The sequence below is a fragment of the Mus caroli genome, chromosome 4 (assembly GCF_900094665.2).
Source record: "Mus caroli chromosome 4, CAROLI_EIJ_v1.1, whole genome shotgun sequence".
In the NCBI taxonomy this organism is placed as follows: Eukaryota; Metazoa; Chordata; class Mammalia; order Rodentia; family Muridae; genus Mus; species Mus caroli.
In genome coordinates, this window is record NC_034573.1 from 102,055,859 (window position 1) to 102,067,852 (window position 11,994).

At 41.6% G+C, this 11,994-nt stretch overlaps 1 protein-coding gene across 1 annotated transcript in view; it reads left to right on the plus strand.

Moving 5' to 3' along the window:
* Faf1 (Fas associated factor 1) overlaps positions 1–11,557 on the plus strand; it is a 301,118-nt gene extending 289,561 nt beyond the window's left edge. The window contains exon 19 of the mRNA XM_021160394.1: positions 9,433–11,557. Within this exon, the coding sequence (XP_021016053.1) occupies positions 9,433–9,516 (84 nt within the window). The 3' untranslated portion in view covers positions 9,517–11,557. The remainder of the gene's footprint in view (positions 1–9,432) is intronic.
* The last annotated feature ends 437 nt before the right edge of the window (positions 11,558–11,994 follow it).

The window sequence follows — 11,994 nt, forward strand, 5'->3', positions numbered from 1 at the left end:
AACATACAGGTAAAAGACAGGCTTGGTCACATGCAGAGCAATGCAGTAGAGAATGAATGTCTGTGGTTGCTATGTCACTAACTTGTGACCTAATCGATGAGACTGGAAACTGGTATGATTAGCTCTATTCCAGAAAAAAGAAAAGGGGGATTTAGGCTCTGTTGCAGGCCTGGTTTTGTAGAGGAGATGCCTTTTAAGTTGAACTTGAGAGATATATAGGTTAGAATGTTTGAAATTAGACAGGAAAGATAATCTAGGTAGAGGAAACAACATAGCCCAAGATTCTAGGAAGAAAAACCCAGTGACTATTTGGTCAGTAGCAAACAACTCTAATTGGCTGGAACATAAGACTGTGACATAGTAATATTTGAAGATCAGAATAATAAAAAAATGGTAGGACCAAGATACTATCACCGTTTCAAAAAGTATAGGTCTACATGTCATTTAATAATGTATCTCTTTGCTATATACTCTGAAATGTTGGTGTGAGCTTGCTTTCTGTTTCTTAGTACTACATAATATTCTCTAGTTTGGCACTGCATGCTACTTTATTAATAGTATATAATGCACAAGGTACCTTAAGTTGTTCTGTCTTCTCTACAAGACATTTGTGCAATGTTCAAGGGAAAGCAAACCATGGTGGTACTCACAGCTGTTCTCTAAAGTGGGACAACAATGTCAGCATCCTTACCAAGATAGAAGCTCGGAGATAAGAAAGACTTAGCTGAGGCCTCTCCCCAAACATTTTCATCTCTCATCGTAGTACTTTTCTTTAAGTCCAGGAATTTGGGAGGTCTAGTATTCTACAGACCTTCTGGACCAGCCTTCAAAGAATGCTCTGCACTCTTCATGGTTCCTGCCTTCCAGTTTCATAAGCTTTTGGGCAGATGAAGTGTAATATCAAAATAGCTCAGAGAAAGCCTTAGTAACATTTAAGATATTGAACGTGCTGCATCTGGTAACTAGAAATTTTAATGATCTCCTGCTGTTTTGGTAATTGGATAAGTAAATACATCAGAATAAATCACACCAGCAAGTCTTTTGTATGTCGTTAGGGACTCAACTCTTTTAACTCCTGTTCAAAGCTCCAGCTCTTGAGTGGTGCTTGTATGCAGAACTAAGAACACACTGGCTTGCACGGCCCTACTTGGGTATTAAAATGCATGCAAGATGCTCAGTCTCCCCCTAGCCACTCTGCTACTGAAAACACATTGAGCACACCACTAAATGGCCTCTCTCTGCAGCCAGGGGGAAGGTATTTTTCTGAAGTTTATGATACCTAGAAATTTATGTTCTATCTCCAAACTGCCTTCCTAGCTATGCCTACCATTAAAGGCCCCAACGAAGCTTGTCAGGAACACCAACACCCATTTACAAATTGGGGAAATGAAAGGCTGAGCCAAAAAAAAAGGATTGTCCTGTTTTAATAAATTGTTTAAGAACTATAAATAGAAGACTGACAGGATGGGAAGTTTTGTGCAACTCTCTTCCATATAGAAATGTGGAAGAGGGGCCCAGAGGGTCATGGTGTATTGAAAAATCTCTGGGGTGTTGGGCAATGCTGTCACCATTTTACAGATGAGAAATGTGTGTCTCCTCTTGTAAGAGATTATGACTTGTGCAAAAGATGTAGTGCCCCAATTTAAAATTCACTTGTTTCTTAATCTGTGCCTAATGGTGAGATTCTGGGGCAGTCAATAATTAGGATTTCTCAGAAGACTTTTAAGTTTACAGTTCTAAACCTAACCAGTATGTAGGTATCTTTTCCATTTCTCAGTGCCACAATCATTAATTAGTGTTGCCATCCAATCTAATCAGAGACATCCTAGAGACCTGTTATGAAGACCTGGCTGTCTGCTGGTATTGGCCTCTGAAGAGAGGCTTGTCCCCTAGATCAGTGTCTCCCTACCTCTTTCAAAGCACTACATACTTACTGAGGTAACTATACTGCCTTGAGCTGGCTCAGAATCAATCCAACGCTAGGGCTTCTGGCAGTCCCTAATGGCTGAAGAGATCAGTACTTATCACATCCGTAACCTAGGCGTGCCTCTAAAGATAATCTGTACCAGATTTCTATTCTATACCACAGAATGAAATGGAAGCTTTTGGATATGTCAGGTGATACGGATTCATGTGATGTTTACTAAGACAGACCCATGTGGTGTTTTGCTGAGGCAAGACCTGCAGGAGGACACTGTGTTTGGAGAAAGTAGAAATAGGATTCAGTGGACAGTGATGGCATGCTTGCATAACTAGCTTAGAAACGTTTCTTTGGTCTCTTGGCTGATCTTCATTTTATTGAGAGAGGCACAGCAGAGAATTTCTCTTGGCGTCTCAGCTGTTCCTGGTTGTTGCTGCTGACTTGTGCCAATTTGGTGGCAGAAGACTTGGCGGGTTTGTTTTTTTTGTTGTTTTTTGTTTGTTTGTTTGGTTGGTTGGTTGGTTGGTTGGTTAGATGTGCCACTGCTGCTAATTCGGTTTGTTGTCCTGATCTTATTGAACTGGATTGCTGGTATCTTGATAAACAGAGATTGAAATTGCCCCCAAGAAGCTACTTTTAAACAAGTCCACATCCCCTTTTCCTATTTACCATCTTTTCTCCTCTACCTTTGGACTGGGATAGAAGGGGGGCGGGATCAGAGTGTTTGAGAACCCTTATTAAAAGTCCTTATTAAAAGTAGGTTTTAGCCAGGTGGTGGTGATGCACGCCTTTAGGAGACAGAGGCAGGCAGATTTCTGAGTTCGAGGCCAGCCTGGTCTACAGAGTAAGTTACAGGACAGCCAGAATTACACAGAAAAGCCCTGTCTTGAAAAAACAAAAGTAGGTTTTAAAAAATCTAAACCTAGGAGCTGGAGAAATGGCTCAGTGGTTAAAAGCACTGACTGCTCTTCCAGAGATCCTGAGTTCAATTCCCAGCAACCACATGGTGGCTCACAACCATCTGTAATGGGATTCAATGTCCTCTTCTAGTGTGTATCTGAAGACATTGACAGTGTACTCACATATATAAAGTAAATAAATCTTAAAAAAAAAATCTAAACCTACAACAGAATCTGTGAACTTACCTACATTGTTTATGCTTCTGTGAACTCCAAGCTTATACACTGTTCTGTAAAGCAGAACTTCCACTTGTTTACTTGAAATTGTTCCTTCAGATCAAATGATTAACTTATCTCAGGGAGAGGAGGCCTGACTACCCTTTAGTATTGTTTTTGTGTTTTGTTTTGGGGGATTGTTTTTGGTTTTTGTTTATTTTTTAATGCTTAGTCTGCATACTTAGACTTTCTCCAGTTTTTAGAATGAAGAACCTCTCCTCCTCTTACCTTACCCTTGTTAGGATCTCCTCTCTTACCTTTGGGCTTTCCCATTAACATTGTCACTTAATAATGTAGTGACCAAAGCCACCACGAGGAACACTAAGGCCAGGAAAGGTGACCAAGGCATCCCTGACAAGATGCCAATTTTGGGGAATATTTTAACATTAATAAAAATATCAGTTTTTACCCTGTCCATATAAAAGAATATGAGGGTTATTTAAGAATTATGATAATCCCTTAATTAGATAATATGGAGATAATTAGCATAGTGTGTAGCACTTAGAAAGTGCCAAATAAAGAGCAACATAGGTTGAGACCTTATCTGGAAAAAGGAAAGGAAAGGGACTCCCATACAGATGTCAGAAGCCCTGACATAGCATAGTGCCTGCTCTTAGTCATCCATTTCACCTGGCCTAAGTCACTTGGCTTCTGAGTCTCAAGTTGCCCACCTGTGAAATGAAGGCCTAGAATGTTGGATACTTAAGGCCTTTTCTCAGCATAACATTTTGAGATTTCCAGTGTGGCAAGATGAGACTCTGTCACATTAGTATTTTCACAACAGAGTATTAATTTTAGAACAGGAACTGAATGAAGCCTAGGGAGGTCATAGGGGGGAAATGCATATAAAATTTCAAAGAAATTTGATATAGCTGAGAAAATTGATATAGCAAAGAAAAGCTCTGTTTGGCAGAGAACGTGTCCCATCTGTGCTAACATAAACGTTTTACAGAGTCAGTTTGCTAAAAGATGTTGTTTGAATGAGAGAATATACCCATTCAGGTTTCCCAGGTTCAGTAAAGAAAATATCAGGATGGTTGACATCCCTCTTCTAACTATAAAGTCAAACTGTACCTCTTATTTGAGAACACCCCCTCCTCCCACAAGGAATCCCAAAGTGTTCATTCTCTGTTGATTTAGAGAGTCAATAATTCAGTAAAGTCCCAGGTAAATGGCAAAAGACAAACTCAGATTGGGTTTTTGTATTCGTATTTTATAAACATTTCAGGACTTTTTTTTTTTAATGACCTTTGTCCCTTTGCCATTCTTAAAGTGAAAATCTTGTATCCTGGAAGCTTGATTAAGAATAAACTCTGGGTCATCTCTTTCAACTTCTTTCTCCGTTTATATACTCAATATCTCTAGCCATAGAATCTAGGAACTCCGAAGATTCCAAAGCTAAATTCCCTTGACTCACAATCTGCCCTTAATAGCTTTGGTGTTTTAGACAATCTGCTCTGTAACTTACTTTCCTCATAAAATAAGGATAATCATTCTACCAACATTGGAGGACTATTATAAAAATTAGTTTAAAAATGCAGAGTATGTCATTGATTACCTGGTTTGAAATAAATGTTCAGAAAATGTTAGTTCTTACCATCATCTGTAGATATGCCTGTGTTTGGATGTCTCTAACTGCAACAGATTTCCCTCTTCCCTCCCAAGTCAGTCTGTTCATAAGTTGGTTTGCCAAACTTGACTTTAAAACTTTAGTCTCTGTAACAGTGGACAAGGTAGCCTTGGTGACCTTATCTACAAGATGGCACCAGTACCAATTTCACAAGGCCATCCTGAGGACTAGTTAAGAGACTACATATAAATCTAGAATGGCAGCTATATGGACCCAGCTCACAGGAGATGCTCACTAAGTGATGCTTGCTTCTGTGGTGGTGACTGAAGACAAGAAGATAAATACCAAAACGAGGAAGAAAAAAAGCAGGGACCACTATTAGCCATGTTCGTACCTGCTGCTTCTCTGAAGAGTTCTGTTTCCCATGATCTTTACCTCACCATCCTGGCTCTCTGTACTGGAGCCTTACCAAACACTTGTCTTCTGCTTGTCAGATTTGAGAGACTCAAGGCCAGCACAGCTCAGCTCCTCTCCTACAGCAACAGCAGCACCACTTCCTTGCACTTTACCTCTCCTCACACAGTTCCCTTGTCCTCTGCTGTTTATTAGGAAACATAGCCTAACTTTCCTCCCTAGCAGGAGAGCCCTCCTTACATGCTTCATGCCTTTAGAATGAGGCCAAGAGTACTGCAGAGTATTCTCACAGTGTGGCCACTAGCTAACTACTGGGGAGAAGCCTTCCCCTAATTTCCCCTCATTTACAAGATCATATAATAATCAAAATGGAATACTTAGCATATCCAGTACCCCATTGAGGTAACATTTCTTTGTAATGAGATTAAATTTTTTTTTCTATATCACATACTTGAGTCCCAGAACATGGAGAAACCCAGCTGGTCCTCAGCTGGAAGCTTCATTCCTAGTGGCTCTCGTAGTGCTGCGGAATTCTGGCTCTGCTGGAAGAGGAAGGTCATCTTCAGTCTCACCTAGCAGTAAACCCTGCAGTCTGCATTGGACACCTGCCTGGCATTACATTCCCACTAGTGCAAAGGGACCACTGATGTTTTGACAGTCCTCTCAAGGCCCGCGGATCTATGAGGAAGATGGAGGATAAAGATTATAAAAGCTAGAGATGTTGGATAACTCCAAAGCATCAGTGCTTTCTGGATACAACAGTGCAGATGCATAGACAGTATGCACAAGACCTAAGCTAAATCAAGCCAAACAAAATCCCAGTGTGGAGGACGGGAGATGGACACAAAGTCCCCGAGCTGACCACTGTCATTTGATTGTTACTGGGAAAGGGAAGGCCTGTTTTCTTTAATAGTTTGACACCTGATAGATGGACCACAATACAGGGCAGGCCCCATGCAGGGGTGGCCAGCAGTACAAACTGGATGTGGCGAGCTGGTGGGGAGCAGGGAGCACATGCACACAGCACTGAATGGGCATTTGGGGAAGGGAAAGAGAGATCACTAGGGTCAAAATACATTCCATGAAGTTCTCAAAAGAATTGATAAAAACAATATTTTTAAAAGCCAAATGTAAAAAGCAATTTTTCTTCTGGTTATTTAGAACTATATAATACACTATTGTTAAAAATATAGGCACATTATGGGCAATAGAATACCAAAGGGCTATTTTTATTTTTCATTTTTTTAAAATTAATTTAGTAACAGTGGGACTCATTTATTCTCTTTTTGTTTTAATTTATTTTTTTACTTTCATTTAATCTCTTAACCTTATGTTTTCATCTGCAAAATAGGGATAACACTAGTTATGAGACTAGCATTTAAAACAAATGACATTAAAAAGAAAAAAAAAAGACTTTGTATGTTTTACAGTGTATTCTTCTGTATCCTCATTAACACTGGCCCAAAAGCATTGCTTAGTTCAGGAACTCTTCTACAGGGTAGGCGGAGTGGCAACTACAATATTAAAAGCCCGGTTCTCGGCATGCTCACTTGGGAGGCAGAGGCAGTTAGATTGTTGGGAGCTCGAGGCTAGTCTGTTCTACATAGCAGTTCCACTTACTAGCTATGTGGCCTTGAACAAATTTTCAGCCTTTCTAAGCCTATTTCCTGGCCTGTCAAATGGAAATAACAATACTTAGCCCAAGATCATTGTAAAGATTAAGTAAGTTGCTGAGTGTGGTGGCACACGCCTTTAATCCGCACTTGGGAGGCAGAGGCAGGTGAATTTCTGAATTCAAGGCCAGCCTGGTCTACAGAGTGAGTTCCAGGACAGCCAGGACTACACAGAGAAGCTCTGTCTCAAAAAAACAAACAAACAAATAAACAAACAAAAAAGATTAAATAAGTTAATATAGTACTAAGCAAATGGATTAAAAAAGAAAGAAAAATAAGACTGGATAGTAAAAAAAATAAACAAACTTAAGAGTGTGGCCTCACATGGGCTCTCTGAAAGAGTATGTTCCAACAGAGCTGTGCGTATTTCAAAGCAGTACACTGACTAGAAAGGCTAGAACTGTTACTGAGCAGTGGCCTAACACAAACACAGTGGGGGGGGGGGGTCACTCTCACTGGTTTGGGATGGTACCAGAGGCTTCTTTAACATTGTTTCACGTAGCTATCACATTACCTACAAAGGAGAAATTATGATTCCTACATCACATATAGGAAAATGGACTCTGTAGTTGTTTACCTTCTTCTGGATCCTAGATAGAATTTAGGCTTTCATCACTCACTCACTCACTCACTCACTCACTCACTCACTCACACACTCACAGCCCCTCCCCCTCCTATAGTGGGTTTCTGTAGCCCTGGCTGGCCTGGAATTCACAAGGATCTACCTCCCTCTACCTTCGGGTGTGCTGGGATTAAAGACCTGTGCCACTACCACCGGGCTGACACTGTAAACAGACTCCTTCTAACTTAAACAAGTGGCAGCTACACTGAAATTCAGTTTCTTACCTCTGCAAACTTGCATGGTGGTTGTTTTATGGACTAATTAAGAAATGGATTCGAAGTGCCTGGCTTGTAATATATGTCCAAGAAATTGTTGATTGTTTTTTCAGTGACAACTAGAATTTTAACTAAGAGTTTATGAATCTCTTACCTTGCACATCTACCACTGTAGTAGGGTGCCACGTAGGCCTGATGCTCCAGTCTCCCAGCCTGTTTTGCTTCCTAACAGATCTTCCTGCCTGTTCTCCCAGCTTTGCCACTAGTGTAGTTTCTGGTTTCTCCCAATAAGCATCATATTTACAAACCACAAATAACAAAGTAGAAGATGCTGAAAGAGTTCTGGCATGTTAATTAAGAACAATAGCAGAAGCAGCTGGGCAGAAAATGCCAAAGAGTCTGAAGCAGAGGCAGCATAGCTCTGTTTGTTGACAGAAGCCAGTGCAGTATTGTACGTTAATTGGGGAAGTAGGTAAACATTTGCCAGCAGCTCGCCCTCCCTGCGCATTGGAAGACAGACAGCAGGCTAGGCCCTCCCTTCCACCTTGCCTGCCCATCTGCCCAGCACCCAAGAGATAATAAATAGTAGGGCAAGATTTATAAGCAGAAAAAATTCTAGGGGTAGATATATATCCTTAAAGACCCTCCTGGGCATACTAAGTTTCTGTCTGGATACACTAAAGAGAGTGTTTCCCTATATCAGCTTACTAGTCTGTCTCTGACACCCAGCCCTGGTCCCCGGGGCCTCCCCTTCTCTAGCTGGAAAAAGAAAGCAGAGTCATCTCATTATGAGTGGCTTGAGTTGAGCAGACAAATTGCCTGCCCATACTATTTACCCAAGGTCCCTAAGCTCATATAAATAGCAGAGCAGTGGCTTCAGGTATAGCTAGAAAGCATCTCGCCATCCATTGCATACCCAGAGCAGCCCGTTGCCCACACATCCATCTCCCTTTACAGTTGCTCTCATACCCAGCATATCCTGTTGATCTACACCATACTAGACACTGTGCTAATTATGTTCTTTCTCATTTAATCTTCATCAGTCCTGTAAGTCACAAAGCTGATAGCCTACACCACTGTGACTTAAACCAGAGTCTCCCTATTTTCAAATCCTATATCCCTTCTATTAACCTAGTATTTTTCAGCCTTTCAGAACTCATGACCCCTTTTAGTGAATGTTTTGTTTTTTTTTCTCTTAGGTTTATAAACCTTCTCACATGCCATCTCTGCCTTGGCTTAGGGAGGGCAAATATCTAATTAAGATCTCATGTAACATAGCCCATGGTATCAAGATCTCTTCTACCTTTTACACTTAAGTAGTTGAGTGTGTGTGTGTGTGTGTGTGTGTGTGTGTGTGTGTGTGTGTGTATGTGTGTGTGTGTGTCTCATCTTTCCAAACTACATATACCCCCAATCAGGAGATTGTGATATTCTGTAGTTTGCTACATGTAATTTTAGTGGAAGGACCTAGCTCTTGTCCTTCTAAAGGTTTAGTTGTTGCTCCAACAAGCAGAGAGGTTAACCAACTAGAGGTCTCAGGTATGCGATCACCCACTTTAACCAGATGGACCCTCCTGTGTCATTCCCAAAAGCACAAGACCTCTCCAGGAAGTGGCTGAATCTTAGCCTTGAAGTCAGTACTAACTTCGCTACTTGACGAAAGTGCAGAATGGCCTTTCTGAGAGCCCTGGTCTCCTCAGAGAACATGCCAGCAGCAACAGCAGCACCCAGGATGATTGTAGGATCAGATGGGCTACTTTGCATGTGCTCGTGCCTGTGTGTGGAAGACTGAAGTTGATGTGCTTGTTCCAGACTTCTGAAGGTGTGTTTCTTTCTTTTCAGGTAACTCAGCTAGACCCCAATAAGTCATTATTGGAGGTAAACTTGTTCCCTCAAGAAACCCTTTTCCTTCAAGCAAAAGAGTAAACATGACTGAGAGGTGGAAGCAGCCACTCCTGACGAGCCAGCGGCACGTGTCAAGAGATGGGATCCTCACCAATCCACCTACCTGCTCATGTCACTCAGTTCAATGTCACACTTCTGCCTCTTGCAAGATTGCTGGAAAAAAGTAATAAACATAGCTACTTAAAATTTCCCCATCCATGAGTATATGTTCCCCGCTCTTCATGACGGAATGCCACAACTCCATTGCCCTCTCCTGATGCCTGACTAGTGTTCTGTTGTGTGTGAGTGGCCCCAGGGGAACTTAACCTCTGTGCTACCCATCTTTCCCTCATTGTCCAAGACATCAGGATGCTGTGTATCTGATATGTCTCATTGAGCCAGGGCTCATACCCTCTGCCTTTACCTTTCTATAACTGCACTTAAGTTTATCACCTAATTCTAAAAGGCAAAGTGAAAAAAAGTCAAATGGGACATTTTGGGTCTGAACATCAGACATTTTGGGGTAGAGGGTAGAGGAGTGTGTCATACATCTGACTCCTTTACTAAGATGTAAGATTTTTGTTAGTAGACTAATTTGATATGTATCCAAGGTATTTATATACTTCTGTCATGCGCTCCATATTCCATCTTGGAGGGGTTTGTTTGTTTGTTTGTTTCATTGCAGCTTGGGAAACTATTCAAGTATAGAGTGTGTTGAGATCGCACAGAGAATGCTGGTACCATTGTAGGCCAGGTGTGGCAAGCTGCTCTTCAGCTTATTGAGGCACTAGGCACTTCCTAGATACCTGCTCCCACACTGCTCGTGTCTCCATGGACACGACACAGTTTCCCTGCCTTTTCTTCCTCAACAGCTTTATACATCTGGACCTAGTCACATGGTGGGGTGTCTGTTTGTTTGTTTGTTTTTGTTTTTCACTTTAGGCTTTAGAGACCAGAGCTCATTATGTAGCTCAGGGGTGTGGCCTCAAACCTTCAGTAATCTGCTTTACTCTCCAAGTGCCAAGATTCCAGGCATGCCCCACAATACCTGGCCAGCGTCTGGTGTTTTAAACACCTTGTCCATTGCCAAAATCTAATCAGCTGTCCCATGGGCTTTCCTGCATTAAGGGACTTGCTCTATGATTTTATTTCTGAATATTTTAATATTAGATTTTGAATTTATATCCCAAATAAAAGGAATCTCATTCTTTGGCTAAAAATTCAGACTTCATATATTTAAGAGAGCAAATGTGGGGGCTTAACCTATAATACATGTGTTGCCAGAATTGATACATAGTAATCTTGGGTTTGATTTAGTAGAAGTGCACTTTGTTAATCTATGGATTTAAGGTTTGAGGTAGTTCATGAGAATATAATTTATATCTTCACAGCCTTTTAGTCCTGAAATGTTCTTTATGGTGGTTTTGTGTCATCTCCAGTCTTTATCCTAAGAGCTGACCTACCAGTCTGGTTATTTTGTAAGTGTGTTAGGCGTGTTTCCCTGGGACCATTATGGGGCTCTAAGAAGACTTACCCAAAGCTGGGGATGTGTCTGGTTACTTTTTCCTCTACTCAGAAAGTATTGGCCAAGAAAGTTCACCTGTTTTCCTCTGATGCTCAGCCATGAACATACCCTGAAAACTTCTCTAAGAGATTGTTCCCAATACCACTACACTTTATCTGCCAACTGACTGAAAAGGGAGCTCACTGTGGGGGGAGTTCCTCCTAAGCAATTCCTCTCCAGCGCTGTTCCTTCCTTCCCAATCGAGTGGCACCACAAGATGTCATTTCTGAAGCTGCAGCTGTACTAGGGCACCAGCTCTTCTTTTTCCAGCCAGACTGTGTTCTATAGCTGCTGTGAGAAGCCACAGTCCTGAACTCAAACCACAGTCAAAAACAGCAGCCAGGGTGTGGGCAGGGGTTTGAGAGTGCTCTCAGAGTTCTCATGTCTAAACTGTCCCTCTGAATGGAATTTGGCTTCACTACAGGGTTTCCTACGATTCCTGTTTACTTCTGTATACCAACATATAGCCTTTACTCTGAAACCAATTTCATAACAGTTATTAAATGTTATTTGAATGTGTGTGAAGTTGAAAAGCCCTTTTTGAACCCTCAGTCAAAATTCTCAGTCTAACCTCCTCAGCCTCCTGAATTCCTATCTTCTGGCCCTGTTACTGTTTGCTCCTGGCAGTCTGGTCGACTGAGCTACCATCTCTTGCAAGCACAGAACTAAAGTGACTCTCTATCACTACAGAATCAGCAGTGTCACATACAAGCCTCCCTTGGGCTGTTCACCAGCCTCCATACACAGTGAGGTCATCAATATATCTGCTCCACACTCCCTGCCCTGCTACTTCCAGTGACCTCCAGGATACCCTGTCATCCCTCATTCTATGTCACTGCCCTCTGTTCTTGGATTATCATTTGTGTCTTTGAAGAATTTGTGTAGAAGGTTGAGGAAGCAATGCCAGTTTCCCATTGCCCCTGAGTTTTTATGAGCCATACAGATACGTGTTCATC